Source organism: Tachyglossus aculeatus (assembly GCF_015852505.1).
Source record: "Tachyglossus aculeatus isolate mTacAcu1 chromosome 12 unlocalized genomic scaffold, mTacAcu1.pri SUPER_6_unloc_1, whole genome shotgun sequence".
NCBI classification, from domain to species: Eukaryota; Metazoa; Chordata; class Mammalia; order Monotremata; family Tachyglossidae; genus Tachyglossus; species Tachyglossus aculeatus.
The window spans coordinates 533374-554487 of NW_024044828.1; the positions used below are offsets into that span (position 1 = coordinate 533374).

A 21114-nucleotide genomic window follows, 5' to 3' on the forward strand; every position below is an offset into this window, starting at 1 on the left:
CCTCTGGAATGGAGAAGGGTTGGGCTCAGCGGGCCTGTTCCCGTGGTTTGACTCCAGGTTCCTGGAAGCCAGGAATGGGTGGAGGAATGGAGGCTGAGGAGTAAACTGATCCTCTCTGCACTGTCAATGCTAGCAGTAGACTTGTACTCTTATGTGGACCAACTTGCCTGAGAGCAGTGGCAGAGAGGGTGGGGGCTTTCTGAGGGGGGCAGGGCCCCTTCTATGGAGTCCAGAAATACTGTCACGGGGAGGAGATCCTCCTGGTCAGACTTCTGCCTGTACTGTCTTTCCCTAAGTCCACAATAGTCAGAGTTGCATCTAGCAAGATCAGTTCTGCTCCTCTCCTTCCCTTGGGGTTTGGTTAGGAATCCCCAGTTCTTTCCCTCATTATGATCCCTAGAAGGCAAATGGACTCCCCTCAGGCTACTAGAGACTGAGCACCTCGTGTCCTTCTCTTGTCTAGAAGAACTTCAGTCCCCTGAGCAATGGCAGGAACAGAAGCATGGCTGCGCTGGTTCTCCAGAATGAGTTACAAGTGAGTGTACTATGGATTGTGTGTATTTGATTGGGTGTGGAGTACTCAGTGAGCTCCTAGCTCATTTTCTGTCTCCCAAGATTGGGCAGGCGCATACACCTCGGCACCTTTAGCTGATTTCTTCCACCACCTGCAACTGTGGGCCAAGCCACAGAGGGAAGGGCAGTGGACTAAATGGGCTATGTTTAAGGTGGGCATTTGTCCTGTTTTCACCCAGACAGTCCATTTTTCAGCCGGTCTGTCCCCTATCCAGTATGGTTTGGGCACTAGATGTCCGTATTTCTAGTATTTTGTTTTTAAGGTTCCAGCCCCCTCTATGTCCACCCCTCATCTGTCACGCTCCTGCCACTGAGTTCTGTCCCGTGTTGATCCGGACCTGGGTTGGAAGCACAATGACTCTTGAGCCATTGGGGCCCTAGGGATCCCCTGCCTGTGAGCCCGTTGTGGGCAGGGATCATCTCTCTTTATTGCTGTATTGTACCCTCCAAGCGCTTAATACAGTGCTCTGCGCACAGTAAGCTTTCTATAAATCCTATTGAATGAATGAATGAACAAAAGTTTGAAGTCCAGGTGAGGTTGGTAGACTTTGCAAAATGGAGCACGTGACATCACTTTGCTGTGGTTAACTTGTATCTGTCCCAATCAATCAATTTTGTATTTTGAATGCTTACTGTGTGCAGAGCACTGTACTAAGCACTTGGGAGAGTACAATGCAACAGAATTAGCAGATACGTTCCCCGTCTGCAACGAGCTTACAGTCTAGAGGGGGAGACAGACATCCCATCACTTAGAACAGTGCTTGACACATAGTAAACGCTTAACAAATAACAATAATAATAATAATCAACACATTGTAATGTCTGGTATCCCAGTGGCCATCCTAGCTATAGGAGGGGTGGGCCTCAGGTTCCCTACTGGATTCCTTCCCAGACTGAGCCCCCTTTTTCCTCTCCTCCTCCCCATCCCCCCTGCCCTACCTCCTTCCCCTCCCCACAGCACTTATATATATATATTTGTACAGATTTATTACTCTATTTATTTTACTTGTACATATTTATTTTGTTAATGATGTGCATATAGCTGTAATTCTATTTATTCTGATGATTTTAATACCTGTCTACGTGTTTTGTTTGGTTGTCTGTCTCCCCCTTCTAGACTGTGAGCCTGTTGTTGGGTAGGGAGCGTCTCAATATGTCGCTGACTTGTACTTCCCAAGAGCTTAGTACAGTGCTTTGCACACAGTAAGCGCTCAATAAATACAATTGATTGAATGAATCTACTGGGCCCAAAGATACTCCCTTAGGAGATTTAGTGATCTTCTTCATTGTCATCAGAATGTGTGTCATGGTCCTGTGGACAAGGTCCTATTCCATGGCTATCCAACCCCGGTGCCCTTAGGGTGATGTTTTCCAAACCCGGGGAGAACAAGGGGAAGGGGAGAGCTACACCCCGCTCTCTGGGTGGTGGGGAGCCGTGAAGTGGTTGAACACTCCTCAGATTGGCCTTGTTGGTGGGAATTTGGGAGGAAGGGGCTAGTGGAGCCTGACCCCAAGGGGAATGAGGCCAACAGTGTTGGCTGCCTTCTTGCCCAAGAGGTGGATGGGAGCCTTTCCCAGCCATGGGCCCTGAATCTCCCCTACTCAATCAACAGATCAGTAAATCATATTTAGGGAAGAAACATGGCCTAATGGATAGAACACGGGCCTTGGGAGTCAGTAGGACCTGGGTTCTAATGCCGGCTCCACCATTTCAGTCATTCAATCATATTTATTGAGCGCTTACCCTGTGCAGAGCACTGTACTAAGCGCTTGGGAAGTACAAGTCGGCAACATATAGAGACGGTCTCTATCCAGCAACGGGCTCACAGTCTAGAAGGGGGAGACAGACAACAAAACAAAACATGTAGACAGGTGTAATTTGTCTGTTGTGTAACCTTGGGCAAGTCATTTAACTTCTTGGTGCCTCAGTTACTTCACCTGTAAAATTAAGACTGTGAGTCCCATGTAGGATAGGGACTGTGCCCAACCGTCTTAGCTTATATTTACCCCAGTGCTTAGAACAGTGTTCGACACATAGTAAGCCCTTCATTATTATCATTATTATTGTTATTCATTGAGCACTTACTAAGTGCAGAGCACTGTACTAAGTGTTTTAGTACACTTAGTACTTTTAGACTGTGACTTTTAGACTGTGAGCCCACTGTTGGGTAGGGACTGTCTCTATATGTTGCCAACTTGTACTTCCCAAGCACTTAGTACAGTGCTCTGCACACAGTAAGCGCTCAATAAATACAATTGATGATGATGATGATGATGATGTTTGAGGGAGTATGAAATAACAGATTTGGTAGACACATTCCCTGCCCCAGATGAGCTTACAGTCTAGAGACAGGCATAAATAAATTATTCATTCATTCATTCATTCATTCATTTAATCGTATTTATTGAGCGCTTACTGTGTGCAAAGCACTGTACTAATTTTTAAATTATGATTATGTACATAAGTGCTGTGAAGCTGAGGGAGGGGTGAATAAAGAGCAAATCCAAGTGCAAGGGTTGACACAGAAGGGAGTGGAAGAAGGGAAAATGAGGGAAGACCTCTTGGAGGAGATGTGCCTTCAATAAGACTTGGAAGGTGATTGTTGGAGGGAGGGTGTTCCAAGCCAGAGGCAGGACACAGGTGAGAGGTTGGCAGCAAAAAAAGATGATATGAAGGTACAGTGAGTGGGCTAGTATTAGAGGAGTGAAGTATATGGCCTGGATTGTAGTAGGAGAGCAGCGAGGTAAAGGAGGAGGGGGCAGGGTAAGTAAGTGCTTTAAAGCCAATTGTAAGGAGTTTCTGTTTGATGCAGAGGTGGATGGGCAACCACTGGAGGTTCTTGAGTAGTGGGGAAATGTGGATTGAACGGTTTTGTAGAAAAATGATCTGGGCACCAGAGCGAACTATGGTCTGAAGTGTGAAGAGACAAGAAGAAGGGAGGTTAGCGAGCAGGCTGAAAAGTAATCAAGGCAGGATAGGATAAATGCTTGGATTAACACTGTAGATGGAGAGGAAAGGGCAGATTTTAGCAATGTTGTGAGGATTTAGTGACATGTTGAATATGCGGATTAAATGTGTGAATATGTAGGTTGAATGAGAGAGATAAGTCAAGGATAGTGCCAAGGTTGTGGGCTTCTGAGACAAGAAGGATGGTAGTCCACAGTGATGGGAAAGTCAGGGGAGGACGGGGTTTGGAAGGGAAGATAAGGAATTCTGTTTTGAACATGTTAAGTGTGAGGTGTCCTTGGGACATCAAAGTAGAGGTGTCCTGACGGCATGAGGAAATGTGAGACTGCAGAGAAGGAAAGATATCAGGGCTGGAGATCAGGATTTGGGAATCATCTGCATAAATGTGGTAGTTGAAGTGATGGGAGTGAATGAGTTTTCCAAGGGAGTGGAGAATAGAAGGGAACCCAAACCCAAGTCCTAAGGTACTCGCACAGTTGGGAGGCAGATGGGAGGCAGAGGAGGAGCCTGCGAAAAAGACCAAGAATGAGTGGCCAGAGAACCAAGTGGAGGAGAACCAAGGGAGGGGGCAGTGTCAGTGAAGCCAAGGTGGGATAACGCTTCCAAGTGAAGGGGATGGATTGACAGTGTCATGGGCAGCTGAGTAGTCAAGGAGGATTAGGATGGAGTAGAGGCCATTGGATTTGGCAAGATGGAGGTCACTGGTGAACATAGCGAAAGCTGTTTCTGTGGAGTGAAGGAGGCAGAAGCCTAATTGGAGAGGGCCCAGGAGAGAATTGGAAGAGAGGAACTGGAGACAGCAGGTGTAGACAACTCATTCAAGGAATTTGGCTAGGAATAGTTGGAGAGAGATGAGGTGATATCTGGAGAGAGTCATAGGGTCAAGGGAGAGTTTTATTAGGATGGGGAGACATGAGTATGTTTGAAAGCAGTGGGGAAAAAGTCATTGGAGAGCAAACATTTGAAGATGGCCGTCAGGGAGGGATGAAGAGAGGCGGCGAGTGGTATGATAAGATGCGAAGGAAGGGGATCAGAAGAGGAGGTGGATTTTCACTCAATCGTATTTATTGAGCATGTACTATGTGCAGAGCATTGTACCAAGCACTTGGAAAGTACAGTTCGGCAACAGATAGAGATCCTACCCAACAACGGGCTCAGGATTTTGAAAGAAAGCAGGAGGTCTCTCCAGAGAATGCTGGAAAGATGGGAGAGTTGAAGAAGGGGCTCCGCACACAATAAGTACTATATAAATATGATTGACCGAATGACTGAGGAGCGACAGAAAGCGGGCAGCAGGAGGGTTGTCAGGAACACCTATGTGGATATTGAAGTCCCCAAGGATAATAATAATAATAAAGATGGCATTTGTTAAGCGCTTACTATGTGCAAAGCACCGTTCTAAGCTCTGGGGGGATACAAGGTGATCAGGTTGTTCCACATGGGACTCACAGTCTTAATCCCCATTTTACAGATGAGGGAACTGAGTCCCAGAGAAGTTAAGTGACTTGCCCAAGGTCGCACAGCTGACAATTGGTGGAGCTGGGATTTGAACCCATGACCTCTGACTCCCAAGCTGGTGCTCTTTCCATTGAGCCACGCTGCTCTCTTAGGAATGGAGAAAGAAGAAATGTGAAAAAGGGATCAAAATGATTCTAAAAGTTGGAGATTGGGGCCTGGAGGGGGTGGGGGTGGGGGCGGCGTTAGATGACCGTGACTAGTATCTGGAGTGGGTGGGAGAGACGAATGATATGGATTTCAAAGGAAAGAAAGGAATGGATGGAATAGCGGGAAAGCAGCAGCATTGGGGAGCAAGAGGGAGGCCCACTCCTCCCCTTTCCCACTGAGTCTCGGGGAATGGGCGAAGATGAGCCTCCCTCTAAGGAGAGCAGCAGGGGAGACTGTATCATCTGGGGAGAGCCAGCTTTCAGTAATGGCAAGGAGGAGCAGTGACTGGGTGAGGAACTGGTTGAGGATGAAGGGACGCTTTCCCATAATGGAGTGAGAGTTCCATAGACTGCACTTGAATGAGACTGTAGTGGAAGTTTTCGGGGATGGGAGATGGTGTGAGGGGTGCGGAAGAGTTGGATGTGAGTGAGTTGATGGGGGGCTGGCACCGGGGGAGGGGGAGGGTGGCCTGTGTCCTGTCTGAATGCAATGGGAGTCCTGGATGCAACAGTGAGCCGCACTACGATGACCTGTTCTGGGTTCCTGCACTTACGCTGAACAGTGCTAGGCCAGAGAAGCAGCATAACCTAATGGAAAGGACACAGGCTTGGAAATGCGAGGATCTGGGTTCTAATCCTGAGCCCACCACTTGCCTACTATGTGGGCAAGTCACTTCAATGTGCTTCAGTTTAATCTGTAAAACAGGGATTCAATCTTTCTTCTCCTTCCTGCAGTGTGGCTCAGTGGAGAGAGCCCAGGCTTGGGAGTCAGAGGTTGTGGGTTCTAATCCCAGCTTCGCCACTTGTCAGCCGTGTGACTTTGGGCAAGTCACTTAACTCCTCTGTGCCTCAGTTCCCTCATCTTTAAAATGGGGATGAAGACTGTGAGCCCCATGTGGGACAACCTGATCACCTTGTATCCTTCCCAGCGCTTAGAAGAGTGCTTTGCACATAGTAAGCACTTGACAAATGCCATTATTATTATTATTATTAGATCCTGAACTTCATGTGGGACAGGGACCGTGTCTGACCCGATTAACTTCTATCTATCCAGATCTACCCAGTGCTTAGAACAGTGCTTAATAGGACTGTAAAGCACTTGATAAATGCCATAGTAAGCTTAAGCACCTAATAAATACCATTTAAAAAAAGGTCTGAAAGCAAAATGCAGCGCGGCTCAGTGGAAAGAACCCGGGTTTCGGAGTCAGAGGTCATGGGTTCAAATCCCGGCTCCGCCACTTGTCAGCTGTGAGACTCTGGGCAAGTCACTTCACTTCTCTGGGCCTCAGTGACCTTATCTGTAAAATGGGGATGAAGACTGTGAGCCCCCGTGGGAGAACTTGATCACCTTGTAACCTCCCCAGTGCTTAGAACAGTGCTTTGCCCATAGTAAGTGCTTAATAAATGCCACTATTATTATTATCATTTAAATGGCAGGTAGGGATATCCCACAGTCCAGGCCTAGCAGTGCCCATTTTCTTGCCTCGGTTGTTGCTCTCCCGGAACAACAAAGATGGCCTCCCACATAGTTCCAAGAGCTCATGTATCCCAGGACCCCTGAAGCCATAAGGAAGGGGGTTGGGCCCAGGTCATGGTGGTCCTGGATCCGTGGCTTTCGGAGTCCTGGGAAGCACAACGATAAGGGCCGCTCATGGGCACCTGTGTTTTCTAAAGGAGAAGAACGTTGGGCATTATGGTGAGTTACGAAGGAGAGGCTGGAGAGGGCATTTCTCTGGGAGTTGTTTAAAACAGGAGAGTCTGGTTTTCTGGTGGGTAGAGTGGTCTTGCCCAGAGACAAGGGAAGGACAAATTGGCCCCTTGAAGTCCAAGATTCTACAATTCTGAGATTCCCTTTCCCTTCCTTCCACCCACCTCCACAATGCCTCTGTTCTCTGCTCCACTCTGTTGCCTGGAAGAAGGGAATCTCCTGGCCAAGTTTGAGAAAGCAACTGATTTTCTTTCCCTGCCACTCCGAGTTCCAGGAGCTGGCACTGGAGCTGATTCACTCATTCATTCAATCAGTCATATTTATTGAGCGCTTACTGTGTGCAGAGCACTGTGCTAAAGTGCTTGGAAAGTACAGTTCAGCAATAGAGACAAACCCTGTCCACACCGGACTTACAGTCTAGAAGGGATATTGGAGCTTCAAGAGGAAGAGGGACAGGGCAGGACAGAGTGTTTTATTATTCTATTATTCTTTTTAATTTACAGTATATGTTAAGTGCTGTACTAAATTCTGCGGTAGATACAAGTTAATCATGTCAGACCCAATCCCTGTCCCACACGGTTGCTCGCCGTCTGAGAGAATAGATATTGAATTTCCATTTTACAGATTAGAAAATTAAGGTGTGGAGAAGTAAAGTGACTTGCCTAAAGTCACACATCAGGCAAGTGGCGGAGACAGGATTAGGACCCAGGTCCCTTGATTCCCAGACTGTGCTCTCTCAACGAGGCCCCTGAGTATTGGCTTGTTGCAGGGCTAGGGTAAGGAACAGGAAATAAACCACGAGGACATGAGGAGTCACTAGTGACAGGCTTCCTGATTCATTGCTCCAACCCAGGCTGGGGAGGCCCGTGGGCTTTCTCAGGGCTGCAGTGGTGGGAGACCTTAAAGCTTGGCTAGCAGCATGGACTAGTTGAAAGACCACAGGCCTGGGAGTTAAGATAGCTGGACTCTCATCCCAGACCTGGCAATTGCTTGCTGCGTGACTGTATGAAAGTCACTTAAACTTCTCTGCGCCTCAGTTTTCTCATCTGTAAAATGGAGATTAAATACCTTTTTTCCTCCCCCATTGACTGTGAGCCCTATGTCCTACCTGGTTTTCTTACACCTATCCCAGCACCTAGTACAGTTCTTGGTACAAACATACTGCCTCTGGCCTGGAATAATAATAGTAATAATAATAATGATGGCATTTGTTAAGCACTTACTATGTACAAAGCCCTGTTCTAAGCACTGGAGAGGATACAAGGTGATCAGGTTGTCCCATGTGGGGCTCACAGTCTTAATCCCCATTTTACAGATGAGGTAACTGAGGCACAGAGATATTAAGTGACTTGCCCAAAGTCACACAGCTGACAATTGGAGGAGCTGGGAATCCCCTCCCTCCTTATATCTGACAACTACCCTCCCCCAGTTCAAAGCCTTATTGAAGGCACATCTCCTCCAAGAGGATTTCCCTGGACAAGCCCTCCTTTCCTCTTTTCCCACTCCCTGACTTACTCCCTTTATTCACCACCCCCAAAGCACTTAGTCTATATATATCTGCAATTATATATATAGACTATAATAGATAGACTATATATAGACTATAATAGATATATATATATTGTATATATTATATATATATTAGTTATATATCTGCAGTTTATATATTTCCATTAATTCATTCATTCAATCGTATTTATTGAGCACTTACTGTGTGCAGAGCACTGTACTATGCACTTGGAAAGTACAAGTTGGCAACATATAGAGACGGTCCCTACCCAACAACGGGCTCACAGTCTAGAAGGGGGAGACAAACAACAAAACAAAACATGTGGACGGTGTCAAGTCATCAGAATAAATAGAAATAAAGCTAGACGCACATCATTAACAAAATAAATAGAATGGTAAATATGTACAAGTAAAATAAATAGAGTAATAAATCTGTACAAACATATATGCAGGTGCCGTGGGGAGGGGAAGGAGGTAGGGCGTGTTCGTCTCCCCCTCTAGATTCTAATAATAATAATAAATAATAATGGCATTAATTAAGCGCTTACTATGTGCAAAGCACTGTTCTAAGCACTGGGGAGGTTAGAGTTAGATCAGGTTGTCCCACGGGGGGCTCACAGTCTTAATCTCCATTTTCCAAATGAGGTCACTGAGGCCCAGAGAAGTTAAGTGACTTGCCCAGTCACACAGCTGACAATTAGCAGAGCCAGGATTCGAACCCATGAGCCCTGACTCCAAAGCCTGTGATCTTTCCACTGAGCCAGGCTGCTTCACTATGCTCATTGTGGACAGGGAATGTGTCAGTTTGTTGTTGTACTCTTCCAAGCACTTAGTATAGTGCTTTGGACACAGTAAGCGCTCAATAAATACGAGACGGACTGACTGACACTTAGCAAATATTATTATTATCATAGATCAGCAGGAGACAAATACAGCCAGGCTGGTCGTACTGTTTCTCTAAATCTAACTCCTCTCTGTGTGTATCTCTGCAGACAGGTCACCTGACCCAAGACTGGGCTGAGAAGTGGAGTTCTTGGGACATGCTCCTGAAGCAGTACAAATTGGATGGGATCATGGAAAAGGCGGGGGAAGCCACGGACTCCAGCCTGCCCCACCTGCTAGCCTTGGATAGTGACGTGCTCAGCCCAGGAGTCGTGCTCTATCGCCTTAGGGTGAGGACTAGAAATAGGTGCCCTGGGAGTGCAAGGCTCTATCCATCTCTCTGGCCTAAGTGGCCAGGAGGGAAAGGTCAGAGCCTGATGACCAGGAGTCTCTGGCTTCAAAATATGCATGTCAACATGGTCCCTGATGCCGCAAACCTGGACTGTCCGCTTTTGTACTAAATAATAATGGCATTTATTAAGCACTTAATATGTGCAAAGCACTGTTCTAAGCACTGGGGAGGTTACAAGGTGATCAGGTCGTCCCATGGGGGGCTCACAGTCTTAATCCCCACTTTACAGATGAGGTAACTGAGGCTCAGAGAAGTTAAGTGACTTGCCCAAAGTCACACAGCTGACAATTGGCGAAGCTGGGATTTGAACCCATGAGCCACACTGCTTCTTTCGAGCAGGCTGGGTTGATACTGCGAGAGGGACCTTGGTTGGGAGTGGTGGTTTGAATTTAAGGACTCCTGGCTCCCTCCCTAGCTCAGCTGCTGACACACCATGGGATCTTGGGCAAGCCAATTCCCCTCCCTGGGCTCTCAACACAAATTTAGCATGTCTAAAACAGAGCTCCTTATCTTCCCTTCCCAGACCTTCTAGTCACTGTAGGCGTCACCACTAGCCTTCATATCTTACAAGCTCATAACCTTGGTATTATCCTCAATTCACCTCTCCCATTCAATGATCAGGAGAAGCAGCATGGCTCAGTGGAAAGATCCCGGGCTTTTGAGTCAGAGGTCATGGGTTCAAATCCCAGCTCCACCAATTGTCAGCTGTGTGACTTTGGGCAAGTCACTTCACTTCTCTGGGCCTCAGTTCCCTCATCAGGAAAATGGGGATTAAGACTGTGAGCCCCATGTGGGACAACCTGATCACCTTGTAACCTCCCCAGTGCTTTGCACATAGTAATAGCTTAATAAATGTCATTATTATTATTGTTATTATTAGCCAAGTCTCTTCCCCTCTCTGGACTCTGGGAAGAAGAGCCAGGGGTCTTAGCCCTGGCTTAGCCCTGTTCACTTAGCCACCCGAAAGTCACTCTTTGTTTTCCCTACCTGTACCCAGCAGTGTTTGGGAAAAAAATGGCATTTATTAAGCACTTACTATGTGCAAAGCGCTGTTCTAAGCACTGGGGAGATTACAAGGTGATTAGGCTGTCCCATGGCGGGCTCACAATCTTAATCCCCATTTTACAGATGAGGTAACTGAGACATAGAGAAGTTAAGTGACTTGCCCAAAGTCACACAGATGACAATTGGCAGAGCTGGGATTTGAACCCATGAACTCTGACTCCAAAGCCCGTGCTCTTGCCACTGAGCCACGCTGCAGAGCTAACCCGGCTTTAGAGCTTTTCTTTTGCTCCTCCTGATGCTCTAAGCAGGCAAGGAATCTGGTGGGGGCAGAGCCTGCCTTGTTCCTTTGCTCTGTGGAAAACCTCGCTGACACTCTTGAAACCCAGGTTAGAACGGCCCCATCTGATGCCAATGCCAGATATACCCTCTACCTGGCTTATCCTGATCTGGGGTGCTTACCAGGGAGTGATCTGCGTGGAGTCCCTGGAGGAGAGATACCCTCAGGGTCAGAGAAGGCAAGCTTCCAGCACTGCCCAAGCTGAAGGAAAACAGTTCTGGGCCAGTTACTGTGCTTGAGGATGGCTGGGATCTCCAGTCATAAACAACAGACAAGGCTCAGCTCTGACCCTTCCAATGGGTTGCGAGATAATAATAATTATTATGGTATTTGTTAAGCACTTACCAAGTGCCAGGCACTTTACTAGGCATACAAGCAAATCAGGTTGGAAACAGTCCCTGTCCCACGTGGGGCTCACAGTCTTAATCCCCATTTTACAGATGAGGTAACTAGGCACAGAGAAGTTAAGTTACGTGCCAAAGGCCACACAGCAGACAAGTGGCAGAGCCAGGATTAGAACCCATGACTTTCCAACTCTCAGGCCTGGGCTCTATCCGCTATGCCGTGATGCTTCCCAGAGATGTGCACATAGGCCAACGGGTGAGGCACGATCTGCATGTGAAGGGTAGTGCATTAAAGTTTTGGGGTAGTGCAATGGTGCGGACCTATCTCAGGCTGCAAGTTACCAAGCCCCGGGGTCAGTTGAGCATGTTGTAAGGTTGGCCTTCACCATGTCTCTGTACCTTTTCCCTCCGGCCACCTCTGGAGCGGGCTACGTCGATACATTTCCATAAAAGATCATCTTGGGGAGCCGTTTATCGTTCATTGATCAGTAGTATTTTTAGAGTGCTTACTGTGTGCAGAGCACTGAGCTAGGTATTTGGGAAAGTACTCTACAACAGAGTTGGTAAACATTTTCCCAGCCCACAAGCAGCTTACAGTCTACAAGGGCAAACAGACATTAATTAATTCATTCATTCATTGTCGTATTTATTGAGCGCTTACTGTGTGCAGTGCACTGTACTAAGCTCTTGGGAAGTACAAGGCAATATGTAGAGATGATTCCTACCCAACAACGGGCTCACAGTCTAGAAGGGAGTGACAGACAATAAAACAAAATATGTGGACAGGTGTCAAGTCATCAGAACAAATAGAAATAAAGCTAGATGCACCACTTTAACAAAATAAATAGAATAGTAAATATGTACAAGTAAAATAAATAAAGTAAATAAACAAGTAAAATAAATAGAATACTAAAATATTACATTATTACATTACATTAAAATATTACATATTACAATATTGCAGACATTAAAATAAATTAGAGAAAGGGCAAGTAGTAGAGTATAAGGATATTTACAAAAGTGGGGTGGGATCAAAGTGCTCATGAGGTGTATAACAAATATGTAGTTGATGCAGAGGGGAGGGCAGATTCCTTTCCGTTCCTCAAAGCCTCATGGAGATATAATTGTACGTGAGGAGAGTGGTGGATTATGGTCAGTTATGAAAGGGGAGGGAACTAGCTTGTTGCGGGCAGGGAATGTGTCTGTTTATTGTTGTATTGTACTCTCCCAAACGCTTAGTATAGCATTCTGCACACAATAAGCAGTCAAATACGTTTGACTGACTGATGGTTCGGCATTGAGAGAATTGAAATTAAGGTACAAAGAGTAGGTTGGCTTTAGAGGAGCACAGTATGTGCATTGGAGTGTAGTAGGAAAGCAGTGAGATAAAACTAATGCTAAGGAGTCTTTTGATGTGGAATTAGATGGTAAACCATTGGAAATTTTTGAGGAGTGGGGAGACATGAAATGAACATTTGTTCAGACCAGTGATCTGGGCAGCAGAGTGAAGAGTTGACTGGAAAGGGGAGAGGTAGATGAGGTTGGAGATTTCACAGCAAATAGGGTGAGATCGACGTTTTAACCAAGGTGGTGAGTGAATGAGGTGGGATGGAGCAGGAGGTCAGAGGAGTTGGTGAGTGAGAGGAAGCAGAAAGGTCACTGGGAACCTTCATGTGGATGTTGAAGTTCCTGAGGATCCATGTAGGGATGGAGAAAGAGAAGGAACGTGAAAAGGGATCCAAAAAGCTTAGAAAGTTGGAGGTGGGGCCTGGTGGGTGGTCGATAATGGAGCTAACTGGAGTGGCGATAGATGTGGATAGCTGCATCATCACAGCTGAGTTGAACCGAGTCATCACTCCAGTGCCTTACTAGGCACCACGTTGCCGAACTTCCGCATTCAGATGAGATCATATTTTGTTCTAAGTGCTTAGTCCAGAGAATTACACTTTGTGGATGCTCAGTATGCATTAATACTACTACTTATCTGTTGCCGTCTGCCTCCACACGTCCGGCGCAGCGGGGAGACGGGCACGCGCAATGAAAGAACACAGGCCAGGCGAGTCTCAAGGTGGACAAGAAGACTATTTATTCAGCACACCGTGGAGGATTTTATACAGTGAGGAGCCTCAAGGGAGTCAGGGGACAGGCGGATGACTGCAAGCTTATCAGCAAGGCTGAGCTTATCAGCAAGACTGAGCTCATCAGCAAGGCTGAGCTTATCAGCAAGGCTGAGCTCATGCCTAGATCGGCAGGTTCCCAAGGCAATTCTCAGAACAGCGCCAAGTTATTTATCTAGCAGCCTGACTTCCTTCATTGCTCCTTGTAGGTCTTCCTGTGAGCACGGAAGGCCGGGGGGCCTGGCTTACTACCTAGGCCCAGATGTTAGGTCTGCCACACTTATCTGAGTAGAGTGAAGAAGTTTGGACTGGTCTCCCCTGCACAGAGTGTGGTTCCTTTATGGCAGGGTTACAGGAGCCCCTAATACCAGTGCAGAATGCCGATTCTTGCTGTGGTGTTGTGGGGGAATCATTGAGCTGAGAATTCCCTTCCTCTTCTGGTCATCTTGCTGTTGTGTCCTGGGGATATGTTCTAGGAATTCAGTTAGGCTCTCACAAAGCCTGCGTATCACTGATTTCTGTCCGTCTCTGGCACATACGTATTCTTTCTTTCTCTCTCTCCCCCTTTCTCTCTGTCTCTTTCTCTCACGATCTCTCGTGCTCCCTGTCTCTCAATAATAGTAGTAATATTATTTATTAAGTACGTATTGGGTGCTGCACTACTACTACTACTACTACTACTACTACTACTACTACTACTACTACTACTACTAATGGCATTTATGAAGTGCTTACTATGTGCAAAGCACTGTTCTAAGCACTGGGGAGGTTACAAGGTGATCAGGTTGTCCCACGGGGGGCTCACAGTCTTCATCCCCATTTTACAGATGAGGTAACTGAGGCCCAGGGAAGTTAAGTGACTTGCCCAAAGTCACACAGCTGACAATTGGCCAAGCCGGGATTTGAACCCATGACCTGTGACTCCAAAGCCCGGGCTCTTTCCACTGAGCCACACTGCTTCCCATGTAGGGAATACTAAGTGGAATGTTAATATTAGTAAAAATACTAAGTGCTGGGAGAGAATATACAGGTAGAAATTAGTCATGAACCCTGTCCCTGGGGCGGTTTTGTGTCTCACTCTGGCTCTCCTTCATGCTTTCTCAAGGTCTCTGATACTTGTTCTTGTTCTCTCACTCTTGCACTCTCTCACAGTCTCTGTCTCGTTCTTGCATTTTTCTTTGGCTCTCTTTTGTTCCCTGTCTCTCTCTCGGTCTTTCCCTGCATGTGGTGGTTTTTTTTCCTCTTTACCTAAGCCCTTTTTAGACTCTTGGGCCTGCTAACCCACCTCCGAGCAAAGGAAGGTAAAATCTAGCACTTGTCTGTCTCTGATACGGTTGTGGCCGAGCCTGGCTGGTCCATTTCCAACCTCCAAGCGGATCTTGACCCGACAGGAATTCCCGAAAGGGACAAATCCAGTCTACCTAATTCACCAGAAGCTCTGAAGCAGTCTCCCCAGCCGCCACCCCCGCCCATCTAACCATCACCAAAAGCCAGGCCTGATGGCAGGAGCTTAAGGAAGGAGATGGTGGGCCTTTTTGAGTGTGTTTGACTCGAGAAACTTCCCAGGCTGCCAAGAGAGGGTGACTGTCATGGAGGCCCGGCCTGAGGAGGGGCTCTGGAGGGAGCGGGCTTGATCTGCTTTCCCTGCCTCTTGGAGTGGAGCCGGATCTTGGAAACTGCTTCTGTTTTGTCTGACTAGGAAGGGACCACAAGGATCGGGCGGATTGACTCAGACCTGGAACCGGATATTGGTAAGCGGAAGCCTGTGGAAGGAAGGTGCCGTGACTACCCTCACCTTCTTTCAGGGAACGATTTCTGACTGATGGATTCCTTTCGAGTCCATGGATGTTGTAGCATCCGGGAGCCCAGGGGACTGCTCTTGTTCTTGCTGTGGGGTTGGGCTGGAATCCTGAATGGCCCTTTGCAGAGGATTCCAGCTCCCAGGAGAGAGGGTGGTTTTTCCATATCTTCTAGGGGTTAGGGGGCAGGGGAGCCATGCTGGAGGGATCACCCTAGTTCAAGATAACAAGAACACTTCCTCTAGTCTTGCAGGGAGAGTGGATCGAGAGAAACCACTGTACCATCCGCAGTGTCTGCGGTGTGGTAACGCTGCAGCCTTCTCAGGGAGCCCGCTGTGCCATCAATGGCAAGGAAGTCATTGCCGCCTGCCGACTGTCACAAGGTAAGACTGACCGACGCTGGGGACAGTGTAAACTCCACACCTTGTGTGATCCTGGCCCTGTGGCTGAGAGGCGTAGAGATTTTTCCATTCACAGCCACAGACCACACTTGGCTTCCCAGTGTAAACCCCCATCGATTGGTACAGCCAAGAAGCAGCATGGCTTAGTAGATAGAGCACAGGCCTAGAAGTCATTTATTCATTCATTCAATCGTATTTATCAAGTGCTTACTGTGTGCAGAGCACTATGCTAAGCACTTGGGAAAGTACAACAGTGAACAGCGACAGTCTCTGCCCTCAATGAGTTCACCGACTAGAGCGAGAAGAGACAGATCAATACAGATAAACAAAATTACAGATATATACATAAGTGCTCTGGGGCTGGGCAGGGGGAAGAGCAGAGGGAGCAAGTCAGGGCAATGCAGAAGAGAGTGGGAGATGAGGAAAACTGGGGCTGAGTCTGGAAAGGCCTTGTGGAGGAGGTGAGCCGTCAATAAGGCTTTGAAGAGAAGGAGAGGAATTATCTGGCAGATTTGAGGAGGGAGGGCGTTTCAGGCCGGAGGCAGGACGTGGGCCAGGGGTTGGCGGTGAGATAGGCGAGATTGAGGCACAGTGAGAAGGTTAGCACCAGAGGAGTGAAGTATGCAAGCTGTGTTGTAGAAGGAGAGAAGGGAGGTGAGGTAGGAGGGGGCAACGTGATGGAGTGCTTTAAAGCCAATGGTGAGGAGTTTTTTCATTCATTCATTCATTCATTCATTCAATCATATTTATTGAGCGCTTACTGTGTGCAGAGCACTGTACTAAGCACTTGGGAAGTACAAGTCGGCAACATATAGAGACGGTCCCTACCCAACAACGGGCTTAAGTTCTAGAAGAGGGAGACAGACAGCAAAACATGTAGGTGTCAAAATCGTCAGAACAAATAGAATTAAAACTATATGCACATCATTACCAAAATAAATAGAATAGTAAATATGTACAAGTAAAATAAATAGAGTGATATATCTGTACAAACATGTGAGCCCGGTGTTGGGTAGGGACTGTCTCTATGTTCATTCAATTGTATTTATTGAGCTCTTACTGTGTGCAGAGCACTGTATTAAGCGCTTGGGAAGTACAAGTTGACAACATATAGAGAAGGTTCCTACCCAACAACGAGCTCACAGTCTAGAAGGGGGAGACAGACAACAAAACAAAACATGTGGACAGGTGTCAAGTCATCAGAATAAATAGAAATAAAGCTAGATGCACATCATTAACAAAATAAATAGAATAGTAAATATGTACAAGTAAAATAAATAGAGTAATAAATCTGTACAAATATATATACAGGTGCTGTGGGGAGGGGAAGGAGGTAGGGCGGGGGGGATGGGGAGGAGGAGAGGAAAAAGGGTGCTCAGTCTGGGAAGGCCTCCTGGAGGAGGTGAGCTCTCAGTAGGGCTTTGAAGGGAGGAAGAGAGTTACCTTGGTGGATGTGTGGGAAAATATGGAACGCTTCGCGAATTTATGTGTCATTTCTGAGCAGCCCTATTTAGGCCTGTGTATCTCACCCAAGATGGGGAAGGGAACTAGAAACAGTACCTCCCAAAATCGCGTGCCTCACCCAAACTAAGTAGGGCTCACCAATAGACTCTGATGAGTGTTGTATACCTGAGGGCTGGAACCAAATATCAGAAAAAAGACTAGTACCAAGAAAATGGACTATCGGGATGCTATGCGATGATGAAAACAATCATCGGCCTATACGAAGAACAACTTTAATGGGACTGGAAATGGGCATTTATGGAGTTAGTAGCACAGCAGCAGTAGTAATATCAGTAATAGTCTGTATTAATCCCCTGTTGTATGCAAACATTGTTCTAAGCACTGGGAAAAATTACTCAAAAGAGAGAGCCTTCCCTGATTAGTCTTTCCTATCCCTTTCCTGTTCTTCCTCAACTGCAACTCCAACACTTTTGCATTCTCTATTTCCTATTCACCCTCGAATTTACATATCTGTAAACCTTGTCACTTCCCCCTCCCCGTAATTGGTTTTAGTTCATTGATTCGATCGTATTTATTGAGGGCTTACTGTGTGCAGAGCACTGTACGAAGCGCTTGGGAAGTACAAATCGGCAACATAAAGAGACGGTCCCTACCCGACAACGGGTTCTGTCTCCTCAAATAGATTATAAGCTCCTCTAGGGCTGGGGTCATGTGTACTAACTCTATTGAAATCTCCTAAATGCTTAGTACAATTCTCTGCACAGAGTAAGCACTCAATAAGTTCTGTTGACAGCCCACTAGAGACCTTCCCTCGATCTCTCAAGGTGATTATCAGAGAAAAAAGAAGGAAAAGGGGCTATGTACACAAGTTTGGGCTTTAGTAATCAACCCAGGAATGGTGTTTTTTAGAGCACCATACTCTGGAGAGGCCTTCTCTCTTCAGAACAGTGATTCCCAGAGATTGGATTTTCGACCAGATAGTCGCTAATATCGGACCTTCCAAATCCTCTCAGGGGTAGGCCTGCCCCTAAAACAAGAGCCTTCTGCCACCATCCCCACAGCACCTGTATATATGTTTGTACAGATTTATCATTCTGTTTTACTTGTACATATTTACTATTCTATTTATTTTGTTAGTGACATGCATCTAGCTTTATTTCTATTTGTTCTGACGACTTGACACCTGTCCACATGTTTTGTTCTGTTGTCTGTCTCCCCCTTCTAGACCATGAGCCCATTGTCGGGTAGGGATCGTCTTTATATGTTGCCGACTTGTACTTCCCAAGTGCTTAGTACAGTGCTCTGCACACAGTAAGTGTTCAATAAATACAATTGAATGAATATGCATGCCCACCCCCTCAACGATGAACTGAGTTGAAGAAAAAGAATGTTACTAAAAAAGTGAGACAAGCTCATCGTAGGGGTGCCAATCTGCCATCCACTATCTGTAATGGATGGTTAGAATACTAGAGTTGGAAGTAATGCCCACACATGGGGAAAAGTCTCTGGGATTAGCAACTTCAATAGCTAAGGCCCACTTTTGCTAAAGGAATATGCCAAGCTCCATCTCATTATCATGAATCCCCCTTCTATTGTCTAATTTTTTAGCCCAAAATTACCACTCCCCACAACCTGTCCCCCTTAGATTCCACCTTTATCCAGCCCCGGCTTAGCGGGAGGACAACCACTGCACCCCAACCCAACTCGGGTGGTGAGGAACCTCAGCCGTGCCCTGTCTCTGTTTTCCCAAGGAGAACTGCCACCCACCCACGCCCAGCCCTCACTCATGCCATGGAGGGCCCCTCCCCTCATGTACTTAAGACACCTGTCCATGCCCTTCCTTTGCTGCCCCAGGTGGACCAGAAACACAGCTGTGGCAGTGTCATCACTTTCCTCCTCCTGGTGCAACTGCAGATCTTTGCTCCACCCCAACTCCAGCTCCCCAACCAGTCCATTGCCCCCAGAAATGGAAGTCTGTCTTTCCCTCATTTAAATCCAACTCTCTAGCCAGGAGGACTTGGTGCTCCCAAAGGTCAACAGAGCTGGATGCTGGAAATTGCATAGTAAATTTGGGTGCTCTGAAAAGTTCATTTAGATCCTGATTCTTCTTCGTGATGGCCCAGCTGACTGTGTCAGAGCTGGGGGTGGGGAGGGGGGGTTCTGTCCAATCTGTCCCACATTGCCAATGGAGTAAAGCGGGGATGTGTAGAGGGCCTGATCCTGTATAATAAGCCTCAGTGGAAAGAGCACGGGCTTTGGAGATAGTCATCATGGGTTCGAATCCCGGCTCCACCACATGTCTGCTGTGTGACCTTGGGCAAGTCACTTAACTTCTCTGAGCCTCAGTTACCTCATCTGTAAAATGGGGATTAAGACTGTGAGCCCCACGTGGGACAACCTGATCACTTTGTAGCCCCCCCCCCCAACGCTTAGAACAGTGCTTTGCACATAGTAAGCGCTTAACAAATGCCAACATTATTATTATTATTATTATAATTAATTCTCTGCAGCCCTTCTAGAAGATGCAACAGGACACCTGGATATAGGCATTAGAATTCAGTTCCGCACTTCTGGGAAACGTCCAATAATGATTAAGATCCCGTCTCTTCCAAGAAGCCTTCCTCAGCTACATTTCCCCTACTCCCTCTCCCTTCTGCATCGCCCTTGCACTCAGATTTGTGCCTATTATTTAACCCACCCTCAGTCCCACAATTTATTTTACTGTCTGTCCCTCCAGACTGTAGGGTCCCTCTGCGCTGAGAACTCTCCTAATGCATGTAGTACAGTGCTCTGCACACAGTAAGCACTCAGTAAATATGATTTAGAGTTTTTGGACCATTCAGTCAATCCATCAGTAGTGTTTATTGCATGTTTACAATGTGCAAAATACTAGACTTGTTCCCTGCCCACAAGAGGGGGAGGCAGACATTAAAATAAATTACGGATAGATCTACGAGTGCTGTGTATAAGCAGGAGTACAACCACTTCTATTGCTGGGTGATCTGGGCTCCACAACAGCACCGCATGGCTCAGTGGAAAGAGCCTGGGCTTTGGAGTCTGAGGTCAGGTGTTAAAATCCCGGCTCCGCCAACTGTCAGCTGTGTGACTTTGGGCAAGTCACTTAACTTCTCTGTACCTCAGTTCCCTCATCTTTAAAATGGAGATTAAGACTGTGAGTCCCCCGTGGGACAACCTGATCACCATGTAACCTCCCTGACACTTAGAACAGTGCTTTGCACATAGTAACTGCTTAATAAATGCCATTATTATTATTATTATTATTATCTAACCCCTCAAGCTAGACTCAGCATCATTGGTAAGACAGGATCTCAAACAACGTAGTTCTCAAACAATGTAGTTCTGGAAGACAGTCTCCTAGCACTGAATCTATGCTCAGTGGTATCATCTGACAGTAATTATATACATATATAATAATAATAATGGCATTTGTTAAGTGCTTACTATGTGCAAAGCACTGTTCTAAGTGCTGGGGAGGTTACAAGGTGATCAGGTTGTCCCACGGGGGGCTCACAGTTTTAATCCCCATTTTACAGATGAGGTAACTGAGGCATGGAGAAGTTAAGTGACTTGCCCAAAGTCACACAGCTGACAGTTGGTGGAGCCGGGATTTGAAGCCATGACCTCTGACTCCAAAGCCCGTGCTCTTTCCACTGAGCCACGCTGCTTCTCTTATATATGTATATAATATGTATCAGAAGGACCTAGGTTCTAATCCCGTCTCCACCATCTGTCTGTTGTGTGACCTAGGGCAAATCACTTCCCTTCTCTGGGCCTCAGTTCCCTCAACTGAGATTAAGACTGCGAGCCCCTTGTGGGACAGGGACTGTGTCCAACCCGTTTTGCTTGTGTCCACCCCAGCGCTTAGTACAGCCTAGCCTGGCTCACAGACTTTGAGCCCCCTGTGGGACAACCTGATCACCTTGTAAACACCCCAGTGCTTAGAACAGTGCTTTGCACACAGTAAGCGCTT

At 46.8% G+C, this 21114-nt stretch overlaps 1 protein-coding gene across 1 annotated transcript in view; it reads left to right on the top strand.

The window, feature by feature from the left end:
- Positions 1-21114, top strand: part of STARD9 (StAR related lipid transfer domain containing 9) — a 108511-nt gene that overhangs the window by 62105 nt on the left and 25292 nt on the right. The window contains 4 exon segments of the mRNA XM_038740893.1: positions 464-535; positions 9415-9594; positions 15159-15210; positions 15504-15641. Of these exon segments, the coding sequence (XP_038596821.1) occupies positions 464-535; positions 9415-9594; positions 15159-15210; positions 15504-15641 (442 nt within the window).